This window comes from Grus americana, chromosome 9, assembly GCF_028858705.1.
Source record: "Grus americana isolate bGruAme1 chromosome 9, bGruAme1.mat, whole genome shotgun sequence".
NCBI lineage: Eukaryota > Metazoa > Chordata > Aves > Gruiformes > Gruidae > Grus > Grus americana.
In genome coordinates, this window is record NC_072860.1 from 592,447 (window position 1) to 619,245 (window position 26,799).

Here is a 26,799-nt window from a genome sequence, read left to right on the forward strand (position 1 = left end):
AGAATGCTTTTTGCTGCCAAAGAGCAGCAAACCTCCTGCCAACGCCGTGGAGCCTCCGCTGGGATCAGCCCCCCGCTCTGGGTCTCTCCTGGCAGTGACCCCGGCTCTGCGGGAGCCCCCTCTCCTGCCGGGGCTCGGTCCTCCCAGAAGCCGTCGCGGTGCTGCCCCGGCGTGGCTGCTGCTGCTGCGGGTGCTGGAAGCTGTACAGTGCGGTGGACTGCAGAGCGGGGAGGACACGTCCGTCCTTGGATGGGAAGGTGCTTAAATGACCAGGTGAGGGAGGACACGTGCCCTGGTCTGCCAGGGAAATCACAGAATCACAGACTGGTTTGGGTGGGAAGGGACCTCACAGCCCATCCAGTGCCACCCCTGCCATGGGCAGGGACACCCTCCACTAGCCCAGGTTGCCCAAAGCCCCATCCAACCTGGCCTTGAACACTGCCAGGGAGCCAGGGGCAGCCACAGCTTCTCTGGGCACCCTGGGCCAGGGCCTCAGCACCCTCACAGGGAAGGATTTCTGCCTCACATCCCATCTCCATCTCCCCTCCTGCAGCTTCAGGCCATTCCCCTTGGCCTGTCACTCCCTGCCCTTGTCACCAGCCCCTCTCCAGCTCTCCTGGAGCCCCTGCAGGGACTGGAAGGGGCTCTAAGGTCTCCCCTCAGCCTTCTCTTCTCCAGGCTGAACCACCCCAACTCTCTCAGCCTGAGATCTCCAGAGCAGAGGTGCTCCAGCCCTCGCATCATCTCCGTGGCCTCCTCTGGACTCGCTCCAACAGCTCCATGTCCTTCTTGTCCTGGGGACCCCCGAGCTGGATGCAGCACTGCAGGGGGGTCTCACCAGAGCGGAGCAGAGGGGCAGAATCCCCTCCCTCGACCTGCTGCTCACGCTGCTGGACACGCAGCCCGGGACACGGGTGGCTTTCTGGGCTGCAAGTGCATGTCGTCAGCTCATGTTGAGCTTTTCATCAATCAAGACCCCAAGTCCTTCTCCTCAGGGCCTGCTCTCCATCCATTCTCCACCCAGCCTGTAGTTGTGCTTGGGATTGCACTGACCCACGTGCAGGACCTTGCCCTTGGCCTTGGTGAACTTCATGCGGTTTGCACGGTCCCACCTCTCCAGGTCCCTCTGGATGGCATCCCTTCCTCCAGCGTGTCAACCCATCGCACAGCTCGGTGTCATTGGCAAACTCGCTGAGGGTGCACTCGATGCCACTGTCCGTGTTGCCGACAAAGATGTTAAACAGTGCTGGTCCAAGTACCAACCCCTGAGGAAGAGGAAGGAGGTCCCTCCCACATCTTCCCCCCATGCCCCAAGGCATCATTTGGGTCCGTTTCTGTGAGGAGTTCCCGTGAAGGATGCCTCCTTCCAAGGGCCTTTCCTGAATTGATGCCAGTGGAGATGGAGGCCAGCACTGGGAGGAAAGAAGGCATCTGTGGTGGAGGCACCATGGCCACCAGCCCTTCCCCGGGCAGGACCAGGGGTGCATCCCACCAGGGCGAGTGAACAGGTGCAGAGGAAAGCAGGCATGGCCCCTCCCAGCATCCCTGGCGCCAGTCCTGGAAATAGTGGCTCAGTGGCTTGGCTCCAAGCCTCATCCCACTCCTTGGGCCAGCGGATAATGGTCACAGCACCTGCTTGGCACACGGCCAAGCCCGGTTTTGGGGCAGAGGAAGGGTTTTGCAGTGGCCAGCACAGAGGGCAGGTACTGGGCAGTGGGAGATCCAATGAGAGGATGCTGCTCAGAAGGAGTCTTTGGGAAGTACAACAGAGCCACCTCCTGCTTGCCAGCATTTTCTGATCTAAATCTCCATGAGATTTTTGTCTTTGCATCCATCTCCAGGGCCCAGAAGGCACTGAGAGGCCGTGGATGCTCCAAGCAGCCTCACCTCATGCTCGGCTGCCCTTGCTGGGGCAGACGCAGCCACCAAAACTCTCAACCCCAACATTTGGGTCTGCTCACTGGGCAGCAAGGTCTGCCAAGGCAGCAGGCAGGTGTGGGCAGCAGCTCGGCCCCAACGCAGGGAGCTCCCCAGCCATCCGGTCTGCAGGAGGGGATGGAGCGGGGTGACACCGAGGGTCTGGTGCCCTTTGGGGCACGCTGCCACTGCACAGCTCTTGGGGATGCCCCGGAGTGCTCCCCAGCTGGAGAGGAGCGAGGAAGGGCTCCAGATTTCCCTGAAGAAGAGACTCCCTGAACACGAGGAACATCCCGGCTGGGGCCGCTTCTCCCGCAGGCAGCACAGGCAGCTGGTGGCTGTGCTGGGGCTGCCTCCCCCAGCCCAGAGAGCCTCCCGTGGGATCCCAGCACACAGGGGGGTGCCGGAGAGGAGAGGAGAGGCGAGGAGAGGAGAGGCGTCTCCCCCAAACCTCCATCTCAACCTCTTTCCTCGCCCTGGCCTTCAGGAGAGCAGACACTGGTCCCCTCTGGGGATCTGCTTGGAAGAGTCCCAGGGGACTTTCCCTTTCCCTTTCTCCCTTTCTCCTTCCCCTTCCAGGGATGCATCCCCTCGGGGACGAGCAAAGCGGTGTGTAGAAACCAGGCGTGGCCCCTCTCTCTGCAACACTGGTGACTTTATTTGAGAGGGACCCCGGGGGGCCCAGCAGCCCCGCTCAGGGGCGGAGCCAGGGGAGGTGGTGCACGTGGTCCCCTGAGCCCGGCTCTTCCTCCCGGACCCTCCGCAGCCACGATGCGTCTTCGCGGGTCTCCGGCGGGGAGCGGAGCCGGCTGCGCCCGTCGCTGTCCCACTCCCAGGACAGGCTCCGGACACGCTGGCGGGGCACGGGGGGGCTGCGCTCCCCACGCTCGGCAGAGAGGCTCCGGCGCCGGGGGCCTCCGGGGTGTCGCTGCCGCTGCTGCCTCTGCCGCCCCCGCCGCCACGGCCCCGCGTAGGGATGGAACCGGCCGTGGGGACTGCGGGCCACCCCGGCATGGTCGTCGTCCACCCTCAGGCGGCGGATGGCCGCGATGGGCTGCCGGCAGAGCGGGCAGGTGGCAGCGAGGGCCATGGCAGCCCAGCGCTGGATGCAGGCGTGGCAGAAGGCATGCCAGCACGGGTCCACGCCAGCAGGGTCTTCAAGGGGACCCAAGCAGATGGGGCAGGTGTCCCCCCACCGGGAGCTCCTGGCGGCTCCCGGCACCGCCGGCTCACGCCTGGACGCCTCCAGTGCTGCTGCTGGGACTTGGTGTCCTGTCCTCTGCTGCTGGCGGGACTTGATGGGTACCGCTGGTGGGTCTCGGCGGCTCCTCAGCGGCTCCTCGGCCGCTGGCAGGTCACGATGGCTGGTGTGCTGTTGGCAGGACTCGACGGCTCGGGTGCTGCCCACAGGACTCAACGTCTCGTGTGCCGCTGGCAGTACACCACGCTGGCGTGTATGGGTGCCCACTGCAAGTGACGTCATGGGGTGACTGTGACTCTCTGGTGTCATCACAGGGCTCTCCAGGGACCCAGAACCTCCTCCCCCAGCCTCAGACACAGACCTTGTGATGCAGAGCCCGTCCGGCAGCGTGCTTCAGGCCTCTGCCTTTGCCCAGGCCCCTTTTGGGCAGTGCCTGGTGGTGGTGGTGGTGGTTGAGGTTGGCAGGGACCTCTGGAGGTGATCTGGAGGTCATCTGGTCCAAGCCCTTGCTGAAGGAGGGCCACCCTGAGCCGGACGGAGCCTGGGCACCACTGAGAAGAGCCAGGCTCCATCTCCTTTGTTCCCTCCCTTTGGATATTTCCATCTCTGGAGACGATCCCCCGAGCCTTCTCTGCTCCAGGCTGAACGGTCCCAGCTCTCTCTGCCCCTCCTCCCTGGAGAGCTGCTCCAGTCCCTTCCCCATCTTGGTGGCCCTTCGCTGGACTCCCTCCAGTCTGTGCCCGTCTCTCTTGTCCTGGGGAGCCCAGCACTGGACACAGGCCTCCAGGGGAGGCCTCAGCGGTGCTGATCCCCTCCCTCGACCTGCTGACAATGCTCCTCCTCATACAGCCCAGGACACCCTCGGCCGCCTTTGCTGGCTCAAGTTCAACGTGGTGTCCACCAGGACCCCCAGGGCCTTCTCTGCAGAGCTGCTTTCCAGCCGGGCACCCTCAGCATGTCCTGGGGCCTGGGGCCGTTCCTCTCCCGGGGCAGCATTTGACATGTCCCTTGGCTGAAGTTCGGGAGGTTCCCGTCAGCCCCTTTCTCCAGCCTGTTGAGGTCCCTCTGGGTGGCAGCGCCATCTCCTGCTCTCTCAGATACTCCTCCCAGTTCTGCGCAGAAGCGTGACTGATTCTGTTGGTTTGGTTTCTCCATTGTAAAGATCAAGTAAAAGCAGAGGAAGGAAAGCAAGGGAACGAGGGGGTTGCATACCTCCCGTTTCTTTGATTTGCAAAACCTGCGTCGTGTTTGACTTCTAGCTGATCCTGCAGAGCAGCCAGTGGGAGACTGCTGCAAGCTGGGAGCATGCCCTGGGCGTGTGACCATGCCCTTGCAGAAGCACTGCTCCTGCCATCACAGAGCCCGTCTTAGTTGGGAGAAGACAGCGAGAGGGGCGGGGAAGAGATTTCTCTTCTCTTTTACAAACGGTGCTTGGGGAGCGGATTTCCCCCCACAGCAGGAGAACCCACAGGGCAATAAAGGAGGCCGGGAGGGAGCTAGTCAGGGAACTCCCCAGGGAGGAGAAGCAGTGTCTGGATGAGGAATGGTGTCTCAGCCACTGTTCCCAGTGTGGGATCATCAGCAAACTTGCCGAGGGTGCACCATGCCCCTAACATCCAGGTCACTCATGAAGAGGGTTAGAGCCAGTACTGGCCCCTGGGGTACACCGTTAATGATTGGGCTCTGTTCAGGCTTCATGCCACTGATCAACACCCCTAAAGACCTACAGCATCAACATTCAAAATCACTTCTGCACGGATCAGAGACTAAATGCAAAGTTCTGCCTCCCCCAAGTCTTCTGCTGTCTCCAAAACCACGAGAAGTTTCTGTGTTATGATTTTTTGGCCCCATTTAGCATTTTCATCTTCAAATACAGGTACTCTGGAATATCACACAGGATCTGTTGAATTATTTGCCATCTTCTCCTCTTTCCCTGAAAATGTTGTAGCACTACCTGCTGAAACCACCTGTCTGAATCATTGTGCACTCCCTGCAAATGCACTGAGGATGCCACCATAAAGCTCAGAGCAGTTCTGGGAGCCGCCGGAGCAGACATTTCCAAAACCACGAAGGTTTTAAACCCCTTTGGCCGAGGGGGATCTTGGGTCCTGAAGGAAGCTACAGGTGCAAACCAGACCCGTCGTGCCCTCATACAGAGCTTCTGCACAATGGCTGGCATCAGAAAGCTTCTGAGGAAGAAATGTCACGGCCCAGGCCCTCCCTGGAGCTGCACACCCACCACAGCAAGCCTTTGGAGACAATCGATGGAGGAATGCAGCCAGAACCATCTCTCCTACTGCTGCTGTGGACCAGAAGCAGTGCTGGACCTTTGCCTCCCCCACTGCTGAGGGACTCCGTGACAGATCTCACGAAGGTCAAAGGCTGCATCACGACTCCCGAGTGAGAAAAAAGAACCGCTGAGATCGATCCCCACTGTCCGCAGTTTCTCTTGCTACCCGTGGGTTCCCAGTTGTCACCCAAACCCAAGTGATATTCAGCACTGACGCTAGGTGAGGTCTCGTCCTAACCTCCGGGACTGCCCCAAGTCCTCTCTGGTCAGCTGGACGGCACTGTCAGGATCGGGTCCTGCGACAGTTCTCTCCATCCCACAGCAAGAGGCACGTGCTCCCTCCAAATCTTTAAGCCATCTCATTAGGCAGGAGCTGGAGTTCTCAGGGTCTGTCCCTGCCGTGCACATTCATTCCCGATCCTGCTGCTCCCGCGGCGTTGTTCAGGCTGCAGGGAAGGGTCTGGGAGGTTGGATCTGCAACCCAACGCCTACTAATGAACAGGCACAGCAAAGCCCCTCTCTAACCACTGCTGGTGCCTATAAAGTACATTTTTCCACTTGACAGGGACAGAAGTGTGTTTGGGTTAGTGCTCAGACACTGTTTAATTTAGGGGTAAACACACTGCATTGCTTTGGTAACGACTCTACCCTTGAAGAAGAGCCCAAGGACTGATACAACGCACGCCTTGCTAGCGCCTGTCCTCCCAGGGCGGCTGACAGACTGATGAAAAGGAACCGTCCTGCCCCAGAAGGGCCCAGAGCTGGGTGATCGCCAGAGGCCTGAAGTCAACAAAATCAGCGGTAACTAGAAGGTGGCTGGAGGAGTTCTCACCCCCCACCCAACTAAAGGACTATGCAAATTAGCCCCCACACCCTCAAGGAACATGCATGCTAATTTAAATATGTTTAACCAATAGCAGATGATGTGTTAATTACTAACCAACTAGCGTAAATTTAGGTGCGTTTTTTTAATCCTGTAACAAGATAAATACGTTGTAGATTCTGTGTGTGGTGTGCTAGCTTTGTGGAATTACCACCTAGCACCCATCTCTGCGCAGACATGAAATGAATAAAATACCTCTGCTCTGTGTGTATATTGGTGTACCGCACACCGGGTAAACGATCCCACTTTTCGGACAAGACTGCCAGAGCAGAGGGACACGCTGACCACTCCGCAATCATGCCCAAAGACACAGCCATAAAAATAAAAGCTTTTTATTTTTTTTTTTTTAATATACCATTACAGAAACATCTGAGTAACATTCTCAACAGGATAAGCAGCTCCACAGCCCTGGGGGTGAGTGCAGGCAGCCAGCTCCGGGGTCTGCCATGCCGTGCTCCCAAGCTGCCGCTGCTCTCGGTGCACGACGCCCCGCTCCTCGCCCTCGGCAGGGAGACCCAGCCCTCCCGGCGTCAGGGCGTCACCTTTTTGTAGGTAATGTGGAGGTGCTGAGTCATGGGCTGCGTAGTGGTTGCCATTGAGACAGTTTGTTCGAGTTTCCCATCGGAATTGAGCCTGAATTTTCTGGTAATCTGAAAAGAGGGGAAGAAAAGAAGTAACAAAATCAAGCGAACAGCATCCACAGGCTAAATTCCTTACCTGCGCTTTCTACCTTCCCTTTGCCATCCTTGTATTTGCTGCCCATGCACCACAGATGGAAGGATATGCTCACTACAGCCACGTGAGTAACTGAGAAGTTTTCTCTCCTAAGGAAGGCAGCCCTTTCCAAGACATCAGCTCCAGGACCACTACCCATGGAGCCACGCAGCGTCCCAGCACCGCTGCCAACATCGCCTCAGCACAGACAGGCCAACATCCCTCCACCAGAAGAGCGGCCGGTGGCTCAGGGAGATGCTCTGCGCTGGACGACATCCCCAAGGCAGCCTTCAAAACCACTCAGGCTCTCTGCAGGTCACCACACCGTGCCAGAGTAAGGCGTTGCTCACACTACATGGGGAGATGGGAGCCTGCCGAGCCTCAGCTTGCACCCGCAGCCAGGTTCAGCCCTGGGGCAGGAGGGAAAAGTGCTGCCGTCCATCGAGAGGGCTTGACAGGCGACATCATTCCCCATCCCTCCACACGGGCAGGCTGCAAGTTTGTCTGTGCTGCACCAGACCTCCAGAAATGCAATTTGGGATTGCCCTGTGGAGCTGGAGCACTTAGGACCCATGCAAGCAGATGCTTGAACCCAGGCTTCAGCGGCTTCCAAACAGGAGGGAGCGGCTAAGCATCCAGCATTCAGCACAGGCTGTAGGGCTGCTCTTAGGTGTTGCGAAATAAAGGAGAAAAGAGGGCAACAGTAGAACAGGGTTATACACAAACGATGTTTTGATTAGTATTTGCTGATCAGATTGGGCTTTCTTTGTAATGCATGACAGCGTTCCTCAAATACCCTAAGCAGGAAAAGGCAATTAAAAGGAATACAAGACACTTGTCTTTAACAAGAAATTGTCTCACAATGTGTGACTTTAGCTCAGGGCTCCTGAACAGCCCATTTTTTTCTGAACAGACCACTGCAGGTCAGACAACGAAGTCTGAATTCCAAAAGGAGGAAAAGAAATGAACTAGGCAAAAAAGAGGAGGGGGATTTTCTCTTAAAAATGAACTTCAGTCAAAGGCTGGCTGATGGTACCGTGGGAGGTCCATGTACACCTGAGACGCATGGGGAGACCGCTACTTCCCACGCCGGAGAGGAAACATGAAGCGCTGGGAAAGGGCTGTGGGAAATTGCTGAATTGAAGGTAGAGCGGCATCCACTGCTCCCCCTTGTCCACAAATCCAGTCATTTCATCACAGAAAACAACCAGGTCAGCCAGGCAGTGTTTACCGGTAGTAAAACCATACTGACTGCCCAATCACCTTCTTCCTACGTGCAGGAATCGCAGGGGCTGAAGTGAGGATGACCACAGTTGACCACTCTGTAGCTCTCCACATTGACCTTCAGGCGCTTTCTGAAGATGGGTGACCCACGAGCCATGGGTGTCCAGTCATCGGGAAACTCCACTGATCTCCATCACCTTTCAAAGATAACACAGCAGCCTTGCAGGCGCATCAGCCAGTTCTCAGTACCCACATACTGCGAGGACAGTCCTGAAGTCTAAAACTATTTGAAAACGTGCCTGTTCTCCAGACACTCGCAGGGGAACACAAGTAGTGTGTTTGGAAACAAACCCCGTCTAGGAGTTATCTCTGTGCACAGGGTGGGAGCTGAGAGCCCCTCACTCCTCAGAGACGTAGGAAGAGTCTCAATATGCTGCAATTGTGCCTTAACGTCCCGTCAGCGTCGCCTCCAGCAGGGACAGATCCCCAGGGGCTGCTCCGCTCTGTCCGTGCGGGGAGCTCCCCGCACCTCAGCACAGCCACGCACCTAAAACACAGCCCTGGCCCAGGGAACGGCTCTTCCTGCCTGAATTACGGCCCAGCCGAACCACAGCCATCCCGAATCACTTTTCAGTGGGAACACAACTTCACGGTGAAGTTTTCTCAAAATGAGCAACTAAAGCAGCAGCACATGCACCCTTCTCACAACACTTGTGGTCTCTTCATTTCCATGGGCAATTTATGCTGTTCTTGGGGAAGAAGAAAATGTGTTGGGAGCCGGTTACCTGCCATATCCTCTCCTTCCACATCCTCCTTCTCCAGCAAGGGCCTCCCAGACACTCGTTGTGACCAGTACCTGGGCCTGAACTGCCCTCAGGTGAGCGTGGACCTTCAGCTCAGGAGGTTCCCTCTTCCGCCTTCAGCCAAAGCCAGCCTTGGAGCCCTCAGCCAGTAAGACGTTCGCCAGCTTTCTGCTGCTTTCCCCCTCTCCTCCTGCCGGTCTATCTGCTCACATTTCAGGCACTCTGAGAGGACAGTCCGCTTTATTTAAATGTTTGTAATTAAGAGCTCTGCTGCCTTGGTGATATCCATAGTATTTAATGGCTTTATTTCTCCTGCTATAGAAAGGAGACCATACAGCTGCTCCTGGGAAAGGAGAAACCCACCAACTTAAAGCACACATCTGAAGGCAGGGGAGTTAGGACTGCCTTTCCGGAGCTAGGACATTGCTTGTGTAGGCACATACAATTTTTGGCACGTCAGTGAATTCAGCGAGCACACTTACGACACCAGCTGCACAAACCTATGCTCTCAGTTATCTATGGGTTGGTTTTATAGCACGTAAAAACTAAGTTGCAAAATTAAGCCTTAAAGTCCAGAATAAGACAACACTGTATTTGCCCCAAAGTAGTGTTTTCTCTCCCAAGAGCCACACCTCACTTGTCACCCTTCAAAAACTGCAGTCAGTCACTTGGTTCACATGTTATCAGAGAAAACTAAACAGATGCAAGAACACGCCACCACCTAGTCTTTGTGACAGCTTGTTCGACCTTGCTGTCTTTCTCAGCTGCCAGTCAGCCAAGACAACTTCACACGTGACAGCTAGGATTCCAGCGGTGACCTCAGCATGCCACACTAACTCCAGCAGTGCCATGGTGGCTGTACCCCATCCAACTGTGTCAACAACAAACCACCGCTACACCAAAAAAAAAAAAAAAGAAGTCAAAACCCAAGAAGCAGGCAACCAAGAGCAGAGCTGGCAGCAAGGGCCAGCCCTGCCGAGCGGCCACAGATGGGAAGAGAGCCCGTAGCAACTTGTGAATGCCCTGAAAAGCAAGCAAGCAAGATTTGCAAAGACAAGGCAGAGCTCCAGTGAAAGGCGGGCGTTCCTAAAATATCCTGATGAGGCCCAATACTGGACATACCTTATGTGTGCACCCTCATGCTGTAATTAATCCAGAAGACCAGCGTTAAGTAAGACCGCTGCCGTACAAGGGTATTTAGACAAGACTTTCCTATTCTTTTCCCTAAGGACCCACTACTGGCCACTGCTGGAGACAGGACTGAGTTGGCTGCTCTGATTCAGCGCATCAGTTCTTATCTTAACAATCCCTCTGGGTCCTGTAATGTACGAAATATCTTCTGAAAGCTGTTATGGAAAGGATAAGCCAGGGTGCCAAGCCATATTTCCAAGAACTCCTGATGGCAATCTGCAATTAAAGCACGCTAACCAACCCATCCTCATGACTAGATGCCTTCTGGAGCTAACACTACTATGTGAACTGCTCACCTGCTCGACATGGGGCTTCTTGGCAAAGGAGATCCTGGCTATGGAGTGAGAAGCTATAGACAGCTCTTGTCCATTCACCTCCCCTTCCTCCACCTCCACCAGACCTAGTGAGAAGCAAAGTCATATATCTTATTAGGCTACAACGGTTACTTAACAATGCCACAATTATCAGGCTACATAATGGACCATCACTCTCCCTGAAGAACAGTTTTATTTGACCTAGCACATATCAACAACTGCAAAGCCACTGCAAATCCATGTAATGCTGCTTAGAACAATCAAGCCAGCCAGACTTACTCATACCGTGTGGGATGAGTATTGCATTGCAACTGGCAGTTTTCTCTTAAGCACCTGCTCTGGGGTTTTAGATGCAAATTTAAGCATCAACAACTGGGTTTTAACACTTTCGCTTATAATAATTTAGATGTGGTTCTCTTTCTTATTCAGTCCCAGTGTAACAAGTACCAAGGCACTACATCCTGACAGCGGGAGATGATCCTAGTTTAGACGCTAAGAAAGAAGACTGTGCTAACATTACTCTCCAAGATTATTAAGGGAACGGTAGGAGAGAAGCTCCCCTGCTGCGGAGGCTCTTGGTAGTGCCACAGCCCGGGCAGGGACCCTGCTATATGGGTCACACCAAACACTCCTGGATGGAAAGGGTTTAAAACCACCACAGCCCCACCTCAGCAGGGCCACAAACTCTGCCCCGCACCGCAGAATCGAATACAGTGAGTGTTGAGAACGGTTTAGTGGGATGTTAAACCTGACCCTGCTTAGAAGGAGCAGCTGGCCAAGTATGACACTAGCAATAGGAGGATGACTCCAGACCCAGGAGCTCATGAACCACGGCACGCACCTCCATATTTCTACCACAGGGTCCACTGTGGCCAGCTCAGGGGAGCAGTGGGAACAAAGCATCTTATTTGTACACATTCCCCCTGCCTCCCCACCAAAAAAAAAAAAAAAAAAAAAAAAAAAAAAGATTAGGATGCTACAAAGGCATCAGGAATGTCACTGGCCTCTTATCACCTGCCATCATTAAGGCTCAGACTACAATTCTTGTTATAGAGGCAGGGGTTCTTTTGGTTTACAAAGCTACATCTGCAAAGACCAACACATCATTTGAGCAAAAGATACTCCTTGAATCTCCTGCATGAGTGGTATTTCGACTTGTGGTCCTTTCCTGCTACAGAAAGCTAGAAAGTCACACTGTCTGGTCAAAGCCACGTAGCCAGTCTAGAAACTCAGTGCTTTTGACACAAATTCATTGAATCAATTTATTTTCACTGTGGGTTCAGCGCCGCTGTAGGCAATAATTTTCTGGAAAAGTGATGAAATGGCACAGCAGGGTAAGGAACAATTCTTTTCTTATCTTTTTCTCAGGTCTGTACCTGTGTTCTGGGCACTGATGAAGGCCACCTTATTAGTGTCGGGTTTGAGGCGGATGAATCCACATTCTCGATGCATGGGCTTCCTGGTGTGCGGATGGAAGGCGTTGAACCTGAGGCAAAAAATCCAAATACAAAAGCTGCTGTGTGTTGCACTGAAAATACAGTGTTCGGCCTGGTTTTGTCTGAGAGGAAACAGTATTTTATTTAACCACATGATTGCCTGCAGTATTACTTGAAGAGTGAAAAGACTGACAACGCTTCACGGCTGGGAGATGTAAATGTGTAAAAATACATTAACGTTACGGGTACAGCTATTTCTTAGAGCTGGAGTTACTTATTTAAGTTCAAGCTTCAGATTTTCCACAGCTCCTGGGTCTTTCTAAGAGCTAGGTCAGAAACTCCCTCAGAAAGTCAGACATTTCACAGATGCTGAAGCCATACTGTCTCAAATATCTCCTTTTCTCAAATAACTACCTGGAACTACAATATCATCTTTATTTAGCTTTTAAACCTAGCGAGTTGGGGTTTTTTTGTATATTACTTGCTGAAGGCAGTAACAGAGCAGACATTTCTCCCACCACCCCTTTTCAAAAAAAGTTCAGCTCAGGTTCTTATTTATTCTTCACAAGGCCTTAGAGTTCTATGCTTGGCCACCCATAATGTGGGTGATTATATATATATATATCACACGTGTTCACATGTAACATTAGTGCTACAGCATTCCTGAGTCTACACAGGTAACTGAATTAAACAGCATCTTAAACACATACGGACTATAATAAACACATAATATAGAGGACTATCCTATTGGTGTTTATTCTAGACTAAGTTCACTCTTTTCATGCTGTTTTTCATAGAATTTCCCACTCTGCATCTTTCTACACAAAAGGAGACAGATGCAACCTCGGAGCTGCTGCTGCTGCATCTGTATCCAGAACTCCCTCATGCGACAGCAGTTTCTGCACTGCGCAACTGGGATGTGCCTGCTGCAAACGGCCGACACCAGTTCCCTTGGCCACCGTGACCTGGCCCGGACCCGGGGACGTGCTGTATCATCACCTGCCACCCCAACAGTGACAGGACAAGTGTGCAAGAGCAGCCTGACCACGGGGCTTGTGCAGGTGCTGGCACGTGGCAAGCTGGAGCAGTTCTTTGTTAAAGAAGCACTGAGAGCTGAAAAGTCCAAAGCACACGTTTCCTATCTGAAGTAAAATATAACGAATCACGCAGAGTCAGCATTTCCTAGAAGACCAGCAGCACGTGGCACAAGAAACCCGTGGGCTTCAAAGAACTGGAGGCAAGGAAGGGGGAGCACAGCTAAGGCACGCAGTTAAGAAGGAGTCTGGGTGCCTCAGAGCTGCTTCTGGCTTCCCCAACATCCTCTGGGTACAAATACACAGATCACTTCTCCTGTTTGGCTTTCTCTCTATATAAAGGATGTCTCCTTTTAACCAGGTGGTTATAGGAAGAACCAGGAATGACTTCTATGGGGGGTGTAGGGCTACATCCCTGCTAAGGACCGTCCTACATCTCAGCCTCTGTGCTCTGCAGCGAGGGAAGCCAGGTACCCTACAGAGTCGTGCCTCATGCTGGGATTATCTAGAGTCAAAGGAGGAACTAACTTAAATCAGGCTTCTTTCACCACTTGGAGTATTCAAGAGACATACAGACTGTCTTGTAACAGTCAAGCGGCACTGCTCCAGGAGCCAGGGAGACACGGGGTCTCTGTCCCCCACACCTGCACCTATTTTCCTGACTCTTCCCAGAGCTCAACAGCTCTGAGCTGTATACCTCCTTGGCACAAAAAAAAAAAAAAAAAAAAAAAAAAAGCTACTCAAATCAGCAACTGTTCAAAAGTTGGAGAGGGAGGTGTAGACACAGCATGACTGTCAGAGCTTTGTTTCTTTTGGAAACCGGACTAAAAATGTCACATGCTGAGTGGCAGCTCTGTCACAACGAACAGCGCACACCAGGAACACACGGCATCTTTCACAGAGTGTTAGCAGCTTGTAATTCACCCCTCCCAAATGAGTATTGGGGCAGCACTGAACAGTTAGCTACTATGTCACTTCTCTTCCTCCGGATTTCTTTTTGGTTTCTCTTAATTACTTCTAGCCAAAGCAGTTAAGCTATCTGCCTCCTATCTCATATAGTTTGCTAAACGCTTTAATTTTTCTCATATTTTCTTGGTGGTGAAGACTGAGGGCCACAGCTTAAAATGGACAAACTTGGCAGCCATGCCATAGCTCCTTCATTTATTGTATCTGTAAGTGGGAGTTTCACAAAGCAGAATGATAGCAGTTGTAATGCTGTTACCTGAAGATTCATTTCTAATTAGCTACCGCCAGCAAGAAGAATGGTGGGGTTTTTCCAGGCCGCAAGGACAGTACATTTTTTGGCTAACATACACACCCAGTGCACGTCACGTTAAAGTGGAAGGATCACTGGTCATTCAAAGGCAGGTATGGAATTTGGACAAACAATAGTGATGTCCATGCTGGGGCCGTTCTTGGTACCCTAAGTTATTCTCACTATTCTAAGTCACCGTCACATTCGCAGCACCCTGAGTTACTTCTCACTACGAAACCCTGGCGTGTCACAAGGACCGTGCACTGCACCACAGCCGCAATCCTGATCCTGTACACGTATGCTTCTGCACGAGTTCACAGGTGCGTACTCACTTTTGAAAAGCTCTGCGCGAGTGCACTGTACTCTTGGGCTAGTGACTCTTCAGTGATTGCAGGTGTGCAGCTCTGGGTATGTTGCAAGAACATGCCAATTAATCACAAGTTTTAAAGGAAAATGTAAGTCAGACCACGCAGTCACATATTACATCATCTCATTTGGTAGGTGAAAACTTGTTTACTTTGCCACTGGAAAAGAAACGCAACCAACAAATCTCACCAGAGCTGTGCCTGCTCCATCCAAAAGCTGCTGCCAACACAGATCAACCCCTGACTTACGAGAAGTTGAGCATGGGCTGTCCCACATGAGAGATGTGCACTTCCTCCAGGTACTGGAAGGGCTTCATTGTAGGGAAGGTGCCGTCTCCAGGTGGATCCGAGAGCCAGGTGCCCAGCATCCAGGACAGGGGCTCCATCACTGGATTCAGCTGGGGAGTCTCTGTGGAGGAAGAAGAAAGAACAAAGAAAGAAAATTCAGGGATCTGTGCTCTGCAGCTTGCTGTGAGCTGCTTACAGCCGGGTGGAGGTGAACACGCAACACCTCAGAAACGGTCCAACGCAGCAGTAACGCTTTTCTCTAGAGGAGCGACAGCTCCAAGGTGCAAGGGGAGACAGGGAACAACGAACAGTCACGGGAAGTAGTTCTGTTCTCAAACCTGCTCTTGGCCTTACACTCTTCCAGGCGGCCCATTTCTGACTCCTCTCTGTGGCTTGAGAAAGCTCCCTCCCATCTACACACAAGGAAGGAGAAGACTGAAGTCTCAGCATTAAAAATTATCACTAAATCCTAATCAAATCTCCAATGCTCTGACCTGATTTTTCTCAAGCACTGAGTATGTACCCTTCCTGTTTGTTGCAGAGACCAAGGAAACGAGTCCTCACTTCAGAGGAAAGAGAAAATCAGGCTGCATGCATATTCAAGATCAAAGTTTGGCTGCAATTTTTTCTGAAGACGTTAACGATGACCTGCACTTGTACAAAGAGGCAGGGGTCGTTCAGAAGTTTTTCTGCTTAGGCTCTGGACTAAGGCTAAGTGAAACGTTTTACAAAGACCAGGATGCCTGCAAAGTTAAAGCGTCAATGGAAGAGAAAGCTACCTCCCTTTGTCATTGGATTTATGAAGAAGCAACCAAGGTCTACAAAGTTAAAACTTCTTTAACAGATCATTTTAGAAGAGCTTTGATAAACAACACTTTTGCATTTTGCTGTGATTTCAGAGGGTGTGACCTGAAAAAAAATAAAATAGATCAGAGAAATGGAGCCAGGCAATTCAAAGCCATGTGAACAGAAAAGCAGATCCATTCCTGAGGTGGAAGCAGGGAAAGCAATATGGCACCCGCGTGATCTCAGGAAAGACCAACGCCAACAGAAACGAGGTGCCCACTACTCTAGGTTAGCTAGGTTATGCAGACAGGTATGGCTGAGGTATTCTTAAAGCAAGACCTCCTCCCACTCACGCGATAAATGACTTTTACTGGCATGGTGGGAACTGAAGGGGGTTGTTTTCCACACATAGTGATATCGCCTAATATAAGAACAAGCTACTGGTCCAGCTGGTCTGAAAGTTCAGCTGCAGGGAGAAATCATGACCTAAAAAGGTGATGCTGTGGGTAAAAATTTGCTTGATCAGTCTGAGTTTCACTGCGCTCAGTCCCAAACATCGGGCTAAAAAGACTGAGTGAGGAGGAAGAAGGGAGAGTCCGTCCCTGGAACGCCAAAGGAGGAGGAACAGAAACTTTCCCGAGCACAAGAAAATTACCGCTTTTGTTACTTGTTCTCCCACAGACAGCAGGTTATAGAAAGCCAGCTGGCGTGTCAGCAAGATGCTGCTAATTGCTCTTTTTTGTCCTGAAGTATTTTACAAGTGACACAACATGAGAAAACACGGGGAGCTCACTATGAAACAGGTGGTAAAATTCTACGGCATCGGAGCAAACCTTTGCAAAGACCGTCCCGCCAGCCTGTGCGTTCACCAGCAGCTTACCATGGTGTTATGAAGGGGCTCCTACAATCCGTACAGCAGCCTTAGCGTACCAGACTGTATTCCATTGTACTCACCTTCCACCGGTACCGTGAGCATCCACAGCAGCAGCACAGTATTTTCTGGCGCAGCAAGGATCTTAACACAGTGACAACCGATAACAAAAGTCCAAAATTATTGCTACAAGAAGCCCCACACTTCTAGACTGCTCCTTAGGAACCAGTTTCTCCTTTCATCTTGAGAGCAGGCAGTTTTGTGAGTAAGAAGAGTATCACTACCCCGTCCAACTGATATTTGCCTTTCACTTGCTGCTGCATACGCTGCATTTCTTTCCAAGCTTTTTGTGGGCTCACACTCCCACCGTGGAAGGGAGGAGCAAAGCGTTGGAAAGCCTGGGCTGCTGCTGCCCTCTCCTGGGTCAGGAGGAAGCAAAGCCTGGGAGCAGGATGCTTTCTGTCACCAGAGCGCTCTGTAATAAGGCACTTCATTTTCTTCTGCTTACCAACCCTGCGGCATCTCAGGAAAAAGCACCAAAATGACAGATGAAAGAAATGAAAGTCATTTCCACTCTTTAGACTTGGTCATAAACCAAGAGAAGCCAATGGATTGTTTCCAGCACCCACAACCCGACCCCATTGCCTTGCTGTGGCGGGAGGTGCTCGACCAGGCAAGCTAGTCTCACTTCCAAAGAGCTGGACTTCCAGCCAGCTGAAAAGGGAAGACGTAACCACACATCCTGACCTCTACGGCATCTGGGCAAACAACAAGGCCAAGTGACCATTATTACTTTTCCAAGCTACCTGATGGCAGTGAAGCCAATGTGAGTTTTTTAGTTCTTACGTTGCTTGGAAAAGCCAAAAGCAATGGAAGTGCTGGTGGGAATAAGGACCGGAGACTCAGTGAAGTGCAGAAGAGCACACACACTCTGATTGCATCCTGTGCGATGCTGCTTCTTACCTTCGGTGTTGGTCTCCGAGCAGTGGGCTAAGTCCTTTTTTCTCCCTGGCAGAGGGCTGAGCTGAGAGAGTGTAAAAGCAAGAGTGGGGAGACAGACAGGAGAGACCGATCGAGTCCATCAGAAAGAAAAGGCAATTTTAAAAGAAATTTGCTTCTTATGTCGTGACTGGGGTAAGTACAAGACTATTGTAGCAGCAAAAAGTAGAGTTTAAAGAGGAAGACATCTTTGCTTTGTTTCAAACAACAGGTTTATAGATGCAATTGCTGTCAAGAAGAATTTCACTGAAGATGGAGCACGTACTTCCCTTTTTAAAGATCTAAACTCATGGCACATCCCTTTTACAAACAACCTGCTACTATGGTTTAACAAGTAAGTGTATGACAACATCAAGAACACGAACCACACCTGAGAATTTGCAGTGCAAGAGACACTGGCCACCCTTCTGCACGTTTAAAACTTCAGATGATGTCCTCTTAATGCTGGTTCTCTGTATTGGGTCTGGCTGCGATGGAGTTAACTTTCCCCACAGCAGCCCTCACAGTGCTGTCACAGACCAAGGATGTCTCTCCAATGTTTCTCCTCCCCTCAGCAGCAGGCTGGGGGTGGGCAAGGTCTTGGGAGGGGACACAGCCAGAACAGCTGACCCAAACTGACCCAAGGGATATTCCATACCATATGGTGTCTGCTCAGCAATAAGACACAGAGACAGGGGGAGAAACTGGGGGGCATTCATTTTTTGTAATGTTTCTCTTCCGGACCAACCACTACACGTACTGAAGCCCTGCTTCCTGGGAAGTGGCTGGACATCGCCTGCTGATGGGGAGTAGAGAATAATCTTTTGCTTTTGCATTGCTTCCATGTGCAGCCTTTTGCTGTATTAAACTGCCTTTATCTTGACCCACGAGTTTGGGGTTGGTTTTTTTTCAATCTTGTTTTTCTCCCCTTCCTGCCCTGCTGAGGAGGGGAGCAGTAGAGCAGCTTGGTGGACACCTGGTATCCAGCCAAGGTCAACCCACCACATTATCTTGCATCCACATGCAGAGCTTCCCTTTTATCTAATACCAGGGAAGCTCACACCACAGCCTTTTTCTTAACAAAGACATTCGCAGAGTTGCTTTCCCCTACCAGGTGATACAGTTTCTCAAAGCCTTTACGGACCCAGCATCTTCTGAGACCTCTACAAAATCTGACAGAAATCAGCCACGATGCTCACGAGTTGCAACAGCTTGGGAGACAAAAACCACAGGCACATAACCAACCTGGTCACCTAGATCTCTTTTCTTCAGGAAGCCACTCCGGCCAAAACTGCCACGCCCTGGTCCCTGGGCACACGAGTCAGCTCCGTTTCACCATCTGACCCCACTTCACCCCTCCGAACTCATGGATGGGCTGTTTCCACATCTTTCCCATTCACGGAGGGTTTAGAAGTCAAATCCCTCCCTGCCCTGTAACAAAGTCAGACTGTAACCGGCTGACCACACTTTGCAACGGGAGACCGCAAGCTCTCCCCACCATGAGACGAACCAGACAAAGCGGCTGGACAACCCCCTGGGGCCGTGTCTACGCAGGCTTCAGCCAGCCTGGCTCTCAAGTGGGATCCCTGGCACAGAAAGCTACGCTGGCACAAATTCCTACGCAGCTTTATCAGCAAAACTGTGGCGTGAGCAGCCAGCTGGCTGCTAACAAGGCAGCTAACCTATTTCCCCGAAGTTGGGGAAGACTCGCTGCAGGAAACTTAAGCAAAAAAAAAAAAAAAACCCACACCAAAAAACAACCCACCACCAACAAAACCAAAATCCCAAACAAAAACCAAACCAACTCACACAGCACCTTCTCAGTCTTCAAAGTGTAGGGTCTACAGCAACAGCTGGGCAACCTTCTGCAGACCTTTCTTCAGCGGAGTCGCTTACTAGATTTAAATCATCAGCATCAAGGTTCTGGTAATTAAGGAGCTGCCTTGTTCAGCATGTCTTTTCCATATTTAAGTACAGAAGATGGTTTGTACTCTGCTGCCCTTCCCCAAGTGTCGTCCTCCTTTACACACTTTGCTGATGCTCTCCCCAGTAAAGCATCCCTAGCGCTGACACGCTTTAGCTCCGCCTCTGCTCTAAAAGCTGGGAATGTGATTATATTCACAAATTTTCATCTTACGGCCCCATCTTAGTAATTAATTTCATGACCAAGCACCAGTGTGTTATTGCCTCTGTTTCTAACCTCTGTGGTAAAATGCTCTAGTGCCTGTAGTCACTGTCAGAGTTCTCCTGCACTACAAAATATTGAGAAAACATTGTTAAAATGATAAACTATTATAAGAAAATCAAACATCCTACCTGAGCTTACCTCAATGTTTTACTTTCTCTCGAGTTTTCTAGCTGCAAGCTGTTTTTTTGTTGCGAGTCATTGCCGACTCACTGCAGAAATTAAACGCTTAATGCACAAGATGTACATGCTATTAGGACAATAAACTAGAAAAACCAAGACCATTACACTGGAGAAAAAAAAAAAAAAGCAAGAGCAGAGCAAAAAGTCTTGTTTCCCCCATTCCAACCACCTTTCTCACCAAGGGGGTGGTGAAAGAGCCATCTCCCTGATCAACCAAGTCCCAGACTTGCTCCACGTCAGCTTGGTGCCTGCACTCTGGTTGCTCCCTTGTGGACACGAGGCAGCTTACCTCCCTCCCAGCGCTGCAGGGCAGCACGTGCTCAGGCCGTAGGTGCTGTGAAGTCTCACCTAATCTCTTGTGATGCCTTCTGCCACAGATTCAGCCCCGCTCGTAACCTATGCACACATATTCCTACCCCTTATCTCACTCTCAGCTTTATAGCTGCCTTGTCCTTTGTAACTCTCACTTACTCTATTGACCACCTTCTACCCTGGCCGCTCCCATGCCAGACAAGGCAGAAAAAAAAAAATTAAAAAAAAAATCAAATCACAAAAAGCACCTGCCATCTCAGAATAAAAGCATTTTTCTTCCAAAAATCTAGCTCCAAGTTAATGTCCAACTGCCAGGTCAGCAGCGCCTGCCCTGGTAGAGGCAATTTTTCTGACAGCACATCTCTGCGATCCATTATAAGTGTTTCATTTTCAAGCTAAACTTGACAGGGACCCTTTGCTGTTCAAGTGCTGCTCAGACAGATGAAAGCAAGCCTCTCGCATCCTCACACAGCCCCACTTCTCTTCTCACTGCCACTGAGGAACGTGACTTTCCTGTTTGTTTTCTGCAACAAGAATGAAAACCTGTTGCCACCGAGGTGGGAAACACCACGTCAGGCCCCACAGACCAGGCATCCACCTCGGCACAAACCCAGATATTTAATGTTCGAGTCCTTCTGCTTGTTCCCAGAGTTCACCAACTATGCTTCATTGGCATGTAAAAAGTATTATAAATGACTTCAGTTCCACACTGGCTTCGTACAAATATTTAAAGACTAATCTAAGCTGGAAGGAAATATGATTTCCTACAGATTCCTACCAAAATTCTCACCATTTTTCACGTGGACTCATTTTGCAAACTCTCCTGCCTTTAATATGACCTTCATAAAAGCAGACATGCAGTGTGGAAGAGGCTCCACATACGCTCAAACAGCTGAATCCTAACAGCTTCACCTCTCCAAGAAGTACAGGCACCTCAATCCCGTTGAATCATACCTGAGTTTGCTCCACTGCCAGCCATAGTTTGCGGAGTTATTTTTCTATTGCTTGGTCTGGCTCTCTAACCACCTTTGCTCACCAGAAAGTGTTTTGCGCAGGGTTGAGAAGATGGCTATAAGGGAAGTGATCTCATGATGAGGTAAGACAGTTATCCCGGTGCCTGCTGGGAGATGTAGTTTTACGAAAGGACCAAACTTGAGCACATTAAGAGGAGGCAATTTGTGAAAGGAGCATCTCGGATCTTCTGTCTGCGCTAGCACAGGGGGAGTGTGATGCAGCAGAGCTGCAAAACCTTCAAGCAGAACAAGATGGTCAGATAGTACTTGTCTATCAGAGGACAGCGCTGTTAGAACAGTCTCCCCTTCCCCAGGGCACCGGATCCATATTTGCTCGCTGGCTCTCCCTACTTTCTCCCAGCGCATCCTGTTGTTCTCCAGAAGACGGATCTAACCTCGTTCTGCCTGGTGCACTGCACCTAACCACACCCCAATGCTGGAAATATTCCTCAACCTTTGGTCCATGGACCTCAGAAGTGGCCCACGAAACAGAAGGAAATGGTTTCCTACCAAACAAGCAAGCAAATTCAAAGTTTAGATGGAGACGGTCACTGTGGCAGCTGTGCAGAAACAGCCCAGGGCTTCTCCTAAAACCAGTTAGTCGATCCCCCTGTTAAGACAGGTTGGGAAACACCACTTGAGCGCATCGCAACAGTTTGAGCACGCTGTGAGCCAAACTCACCCAGCCTGAGTCACCGATCCTCAAGTGTGGCTGGCAGAGACTGCGTGCGCAGCAGTTTGCAGAAATCTCCTCTTTCCAGCTGGCTGTAGTTTGGGTACAGCCAGTGGAAATTTGAGGAAAATACCAGTTGAGAACCAGTACAAAAACGAAGATCTGCTGAATGGGTGCGGGCCTAAAGCTCATTTTTCTGCTCCACTTTGTGGAAGTGGCTGAACGTCAGGCAGCAGCAAAGCGAGGTCCCACAGCGCGTGGAGTGGGGATGCAGACACGTAACAACCTGCACGGTCAGTCCAGTCGGTTGCTTCACTTACATTCCCCATCCCCAAGGCACTGCCTTTAGAAGAAAAAAATACGCAGGCTCAGGTTCACAGCTAATAACATCACCTCAACTACGCATCAGATGATTAGGGACAACTGAAATGTAGCTACTAACAAAGACTATAATTATTATTAACCTAATACGTTACCCAACTGTATTTTAACGAACACCAAAAAGCCTTTCTTCAATTCAGCTTTGTATTACAGTAAAACTTAAGTGTCTAGGCATAAACCAGAGTCTGCGCTTATCAGTTATTTTGACTGCCGCAACCTATTGCTATGAGCACACAAAAAGCAATGCAAGGCAGAACACCAAGATTAAGCTAAAAAAAAAAAGAAAAGAAAAAAACCAGAAGCTAATCAGCCACCAGCAAACCCTTTAAAAAAAGTCACCCGCCAAAGGCTTCCGTAAGAACTTTGCATCGCACCAAGCTACAATCGCTGAAATGGTTCGTTTTCACATAGTGATCTCTGGTTTTGTTGATAAGAGATGGCAGAACAGGTAACAAGTTGGTCAATTCATTTAAAATAATGACATTTTACCTTAGAAAACAGAATGTGTAATTCTTATGTTCTCATAGAAGATATTCTTAATATATAATTCTCACGTTTTCAAAGATATACGTATAAGAACATCCATGTTAGGAAAGAAAAAAAAAATCACAGTGCTTACTAAAATAAAGAAAAACATCCTTCAGGACACTCTTTTTGCAAATAGTATCTCATTGAAGGTATTCCAACAAAGCTAGACACCTTTTTTTCACATATATATATATGTGAATGACAATTATGGAACCCTAAAATTGTATTTAGTTATTTTCTTTAGCTTGATACCAAAACAATACAAAAATACAGACCAGAAGGTACAAATAAGACTATGTTGATTTCCCATGGGGCAGGAAAAAAAAATCTTTCCCCCCTTCTGCCCAAATCGAAGTGTGAGTTTTCCCATACTGTGGAAAACTAAAAACACGTGGGAAAAGTAGCTTTGGGTATTGACTTTCAAGAATTTTGTCAGGGTTTATTTTCTTGCACTTGAGTGAGGAAGTAGGCCACGCTGCAATAGTCTGGAGAACGTGCCTGCCTATGCCAGCATCACGTTTCTGACCGCGTCTAAGACTACGTGGCTTTAGAAGAAGCCGTGAGGTTTCTTCTCCTAAAGAAGAAGAGACATGAGAATTACCATGAGGGGATACCTAACCATCCATGGGTGGCTGCTTCAAGATAGCCCCAAGTCACGCATCCTTCACAAGGCAACCCTACATCTCAGCAGCCACACAAACATCATTAGCTGCTCCTAAACTCTTCCCCCAAATTATATCTTGCAACTAGAGTCACTGTGCAAAAGTTTTATCAGCTGTATATTAAAGCACTCGCTTTCTTGCAAGAGGTTATGGCCCCACTCGACTTCTCCGCAACAACATTTTTACATGACCTCGTCCCTCGCTGAGTTCCCCCTACGTTTTCAGGTATCTCGATGTGGTTTTTTAATTGATAGAGAAGTCATTCTCTATCTCTTCCCACTTTATTATCTGTTTCCTGACTTCTGCCTTCTGAGGGAGGAAATGATCAAATCGAACACAGGCATTCGTCATGAAAAGTGACCTTGCTGTGTATCATAACATTGTCATATTTGGTACCTACCACCTCACTTAGATTTCATATATCCTGAGTGCAATATATGAAATCTATGATCAGAAGTACTTACATCACCGGAGAAGACTACGACAGCTTTCCAGATACCTGCTGCCCATGACAGCTCATTAACACACCAAAAAAATTCACAGGCACACTGCAAAGGCAGGCGAATCATACCAGGTGCTATTGAGTCACAAACAAGGTAAAAAAAAAAAAAAAAAGAAGAAAAAAAAATTCCTCAAGAGAGTCAGCTGCAACACCACGACCTAACTTCCCATTACACGCCAGGAATCACCTTGGAAACTTTTGGGATAGATGAAATAGCTCACGTGCCCAAAAAACTAATTCTTTCACCTCCATCTGTTAGGCTAACGCAAGCTGCTACTCCTCCTTCCAAAACCGTACCTTTCTCGTGCCTTTTACCCATTGCATCTTTGCGATCTCTAAATTAAACAGCCTCTTATTGCTAAGAAAACAGTGGATTCTGCCTCTACACAAAGCTGCTGGGGATACTGACCACAGTCCTGGGATAGCAGGCTGTTCAAGTAAGGGAAACTGATCCTCTTCAGCTCATCTAGCTTCTCCTTCAGCTTCCTGACTTGACTGTCAGAGCGACTGATCCTCTGCCTCAAAAGTTTCAACTCTCCGTTCTTCTTTTCTACCTGCTCACGCAAGCAGCACACCTGACTTTTGCTCTGCCTGGAGGAGAAACAGTACGAGTGGAGTGAGTCGATGAGCTTGCAAGCTCCCGAGGCTGACATGATGACCTCGTTGATTGACATGGGGTTGGCATCCGTGTCACCCTTCCGCCCCACTACAGCCTCAGCGGCAGGCTGAGGGGTAAGGTCTGCCGGGGACGCCGACAAACCCTGGGAAGGTTTCTGAGGGGTGGCGGTGAGGGATGAAGTAGGGGAACCTTCCACTACAGCCTTCTCGTGTCCCATCAGATGGCTGCTGCAGCTTGGTTCCATATCTCTCTTTGGCCTTTTCCTTTCTAGCTGCTCTTTCGGGAAAGATGGCCTCTCTCTGGCATGCTTAGAGGAAAAGCTGTAAGAATGGAGGGAGCCGATGAACTTGCAAGCACCAGAGGCAGGAGGCGTGAAGTCGTCGACCGACACACCGCTTCTGTCTGCTACCCAGCTCCCCGTCCAGGTGGCTTTCGGACAGTCCTCCACAGAAGATCTCTCAGGCTTTTTCTGAGGTCCAGGCTTTGCAACCAAATTATCACTCAACATCCTTCTCCGAGGGCCGTCCAGCTGGCTGGGGCGGTTCTCTTCCTCCTCGGACATTGATCCGATTTCCGCTTGCAAAGTTGCCTCCTCCATCTCTTTCGTCCCTTGCATCACCATGAAGTCCTGGCCAGAAGACGAGGTCCTCTGAACTACCTCACAGCCTCCTTCCCTTGGGTCTTCCCCATCCCGCAGCGGCACCTGGCTGGCTATTTTTCTTCTGCTTCTGACATAATCCAGGTTGTCGTGTTTTTTCTCTGCAAGCTGGAAGATAGTAGGGACAGCAGTGGGCTTCAGCAACCGGTGCTGGTCTTCCAGCCGCTTCGAAAAACTGTCTTTGGTGAAATGCTCGCTGCAGAGAAACGAATACTTGGTGGGAGTCCAGTTGTCTCTCTGAACAGCTTTTAGCCACTGAATCAGACGCTTTGAATCCTTCAGAGGGAATCTAAAAACCAAGTAGACAAAAAACATGAAAAAATAAGTCGCATTTTTTAAATTAGAAGGGTTTAGGAAAGTCTCGTGAAAACTATATTTTAACAGGTTATGCTCGTTTGAGGGTTGTTTCACTTTGGGCCGAAACACCCGATATTCATTCCCTCCCTTAACAGCTCCACTTCACGAACAGCGCAGGACTAAAAAGCGTCGTTTCCCTTTCCACCAGCCGCCCACCCATCGCTCGGCCGCTCACCTACCCCACGACAAGCGCAGCAGCCCGTCCGCAAGGAACGAGGGTGCCACAAACACCGAGACACCCCAGCTCGGCCAGCGCGCCGTCCACCTCCGTAACCCTGTTGATGTTTACACCGGGTATATTTAATAAGGCGTAAAAACGCCCAGGCTGAAAATAATAATAAAAAAAAAAAGACGCCGAGTAGCTGAACGAGGCACCTGAGACGAGGACCGTCCCTGGGGCAGCATCCCCGGCGAGGCCCTGGCGCGGGCAGAGGCGGGGGGACAGGCCGAGGCGGGGGGGACAGGCCTCGGGGTGAGCCCGGGGCCCGGGGTCTCCCCGCTGCCAAGCCGATTTCTGGAACCCAAAGCCGGTCCCCGGTGCTGAGGGAAACAAAGGGCGGCCGGTGCCGCTCGGGGCCCGGAGGTGCCGGGGAGGAACGGGCGGGCACACGGCGGGGGAAGCGCCGCGGTGATCGGCAGCCGCCCCCAGCCCGGCGGCCAGGCCGGAGCGGAGCCGAGGGATGAGGGAGGGCCGGCGGGGCTGAAGCGGGCCGGGCGGCCGCCCTTACCTGTGGAAGGAGACGGCGCCCCGGTGCGCCTTCCCCTGCCGGTTGGAGCAGTTGGCGGCGGCGCAGCAGATCACCATCTCCGGCCGCCGCCGCCGCCGCCGGCCGGGCCCGCCCCGGCCCCCGCCCGCCGGCCCGGGCCGCCGCCAGCCGTACAGCAAGATGGCGGAAACAGGTCACCCCGGCCGCCCCTCCGCCGCTGGGGAAGGGGTTTCTGTACGGCACTGCCGTCAACCAAGATGGCGGCCGCCACACGGCCGCCGCCATTTTGGCCGAGGCACCGCCGTACAGCGCCGATGCTGCGGGGCGGGTGGGGAAGGGGTGGGGGGGGGTCGCTCCCGGCACCGCTCGCTTGCCTCCTCGGCGCTGCAGGGTATCCGCCTCCCGACGAGCCGCTCGGTCCGTGGCGGCCGAGCCGTCAAAGGCGTCTCCGAGAGAGGCGGGCGTGGGG

At 51.2% G+C, this 26,799-nt stretch overlaps 1 protein-coding gene across 4 annotated transcripts; it reads right to left on the bottom strand.

Moving 5' to 3' along the window:
• Window positions 1-6,620: 6,620 nt before the first annotated feature.
• Window positions 6,621-26,511, bottom strand: THAP4 (THAP domain containing 4). 4 transcript variants are annotated; one of them, XR_008578282.1, is made up of 8 exons: window positions 26,352-26,511; window positions 24,399-25,555; window positions 14,877-15,036; window positions 11,914-12,023; window positions 10,520-10,623; window positions 9,086-9,925; window positions 8,269-8,978; window positions 6,813-6,941 (listed from the first exon to the last, which is right to left on the bottom strand). XR_008578282.1 is itself a non-coding variant. In XM_054835412.1 (6 exons), exons 1-6 carry the CDS (start codon window positions 26,426-26,428, stop codon window positions 6,822-6,824), a joined length of 1,728 nt encoding a protein of 575 aa, XP_054691387.1. In that variant the 5' UTR covers window positions 26,429-26,511; the 3' UTR covers window positions 6,621-6,821. The 4 variants fall into 4 exon arrangements, 1 of the variants encoding a protein (XP_054691387.1); XR_008578281.1 differs by having other exon boundaries at window positions 8,269-9,925; XR_008578283.1 differs by lacking the exon at window positions 26,352-26,511 and adding an exon at window positions 25,803-25,942 and having other exon boundaries at window positions 8,269-9,925.
• Between the last annotated feature and the right edge of the window lie 288 nt (window positions 26,512-26,799).

What these genes read in the sequence shown, in the direction of transcription:
- THAP4 (XM_054835412.1), bottom strand. Translation starts at nt 26,428, where the DNA reads ATGGTGATCTGCTGCGCCGCCGCCAACTGCTCCAACCGGCAGGGGAAG. An exon ending in CCTGCTATCCCAGGACTGTG is followed by an intron (nt 15,037 to 24,398) that starts GTCAGTATCCCC and finishes CTTCCTCCACAG; the next exon opens with AGACTCCCCAGCTGAATCCA. An exon ending in CATCAGTGCCCAGAACACAG is followed by an intron (nt 10,624 to 11,913) that starts GTACAGACCTGA and finishes GCTTCTCACTAG; the next exon opens with GTCTGGTGGAGGTGGAGGAA.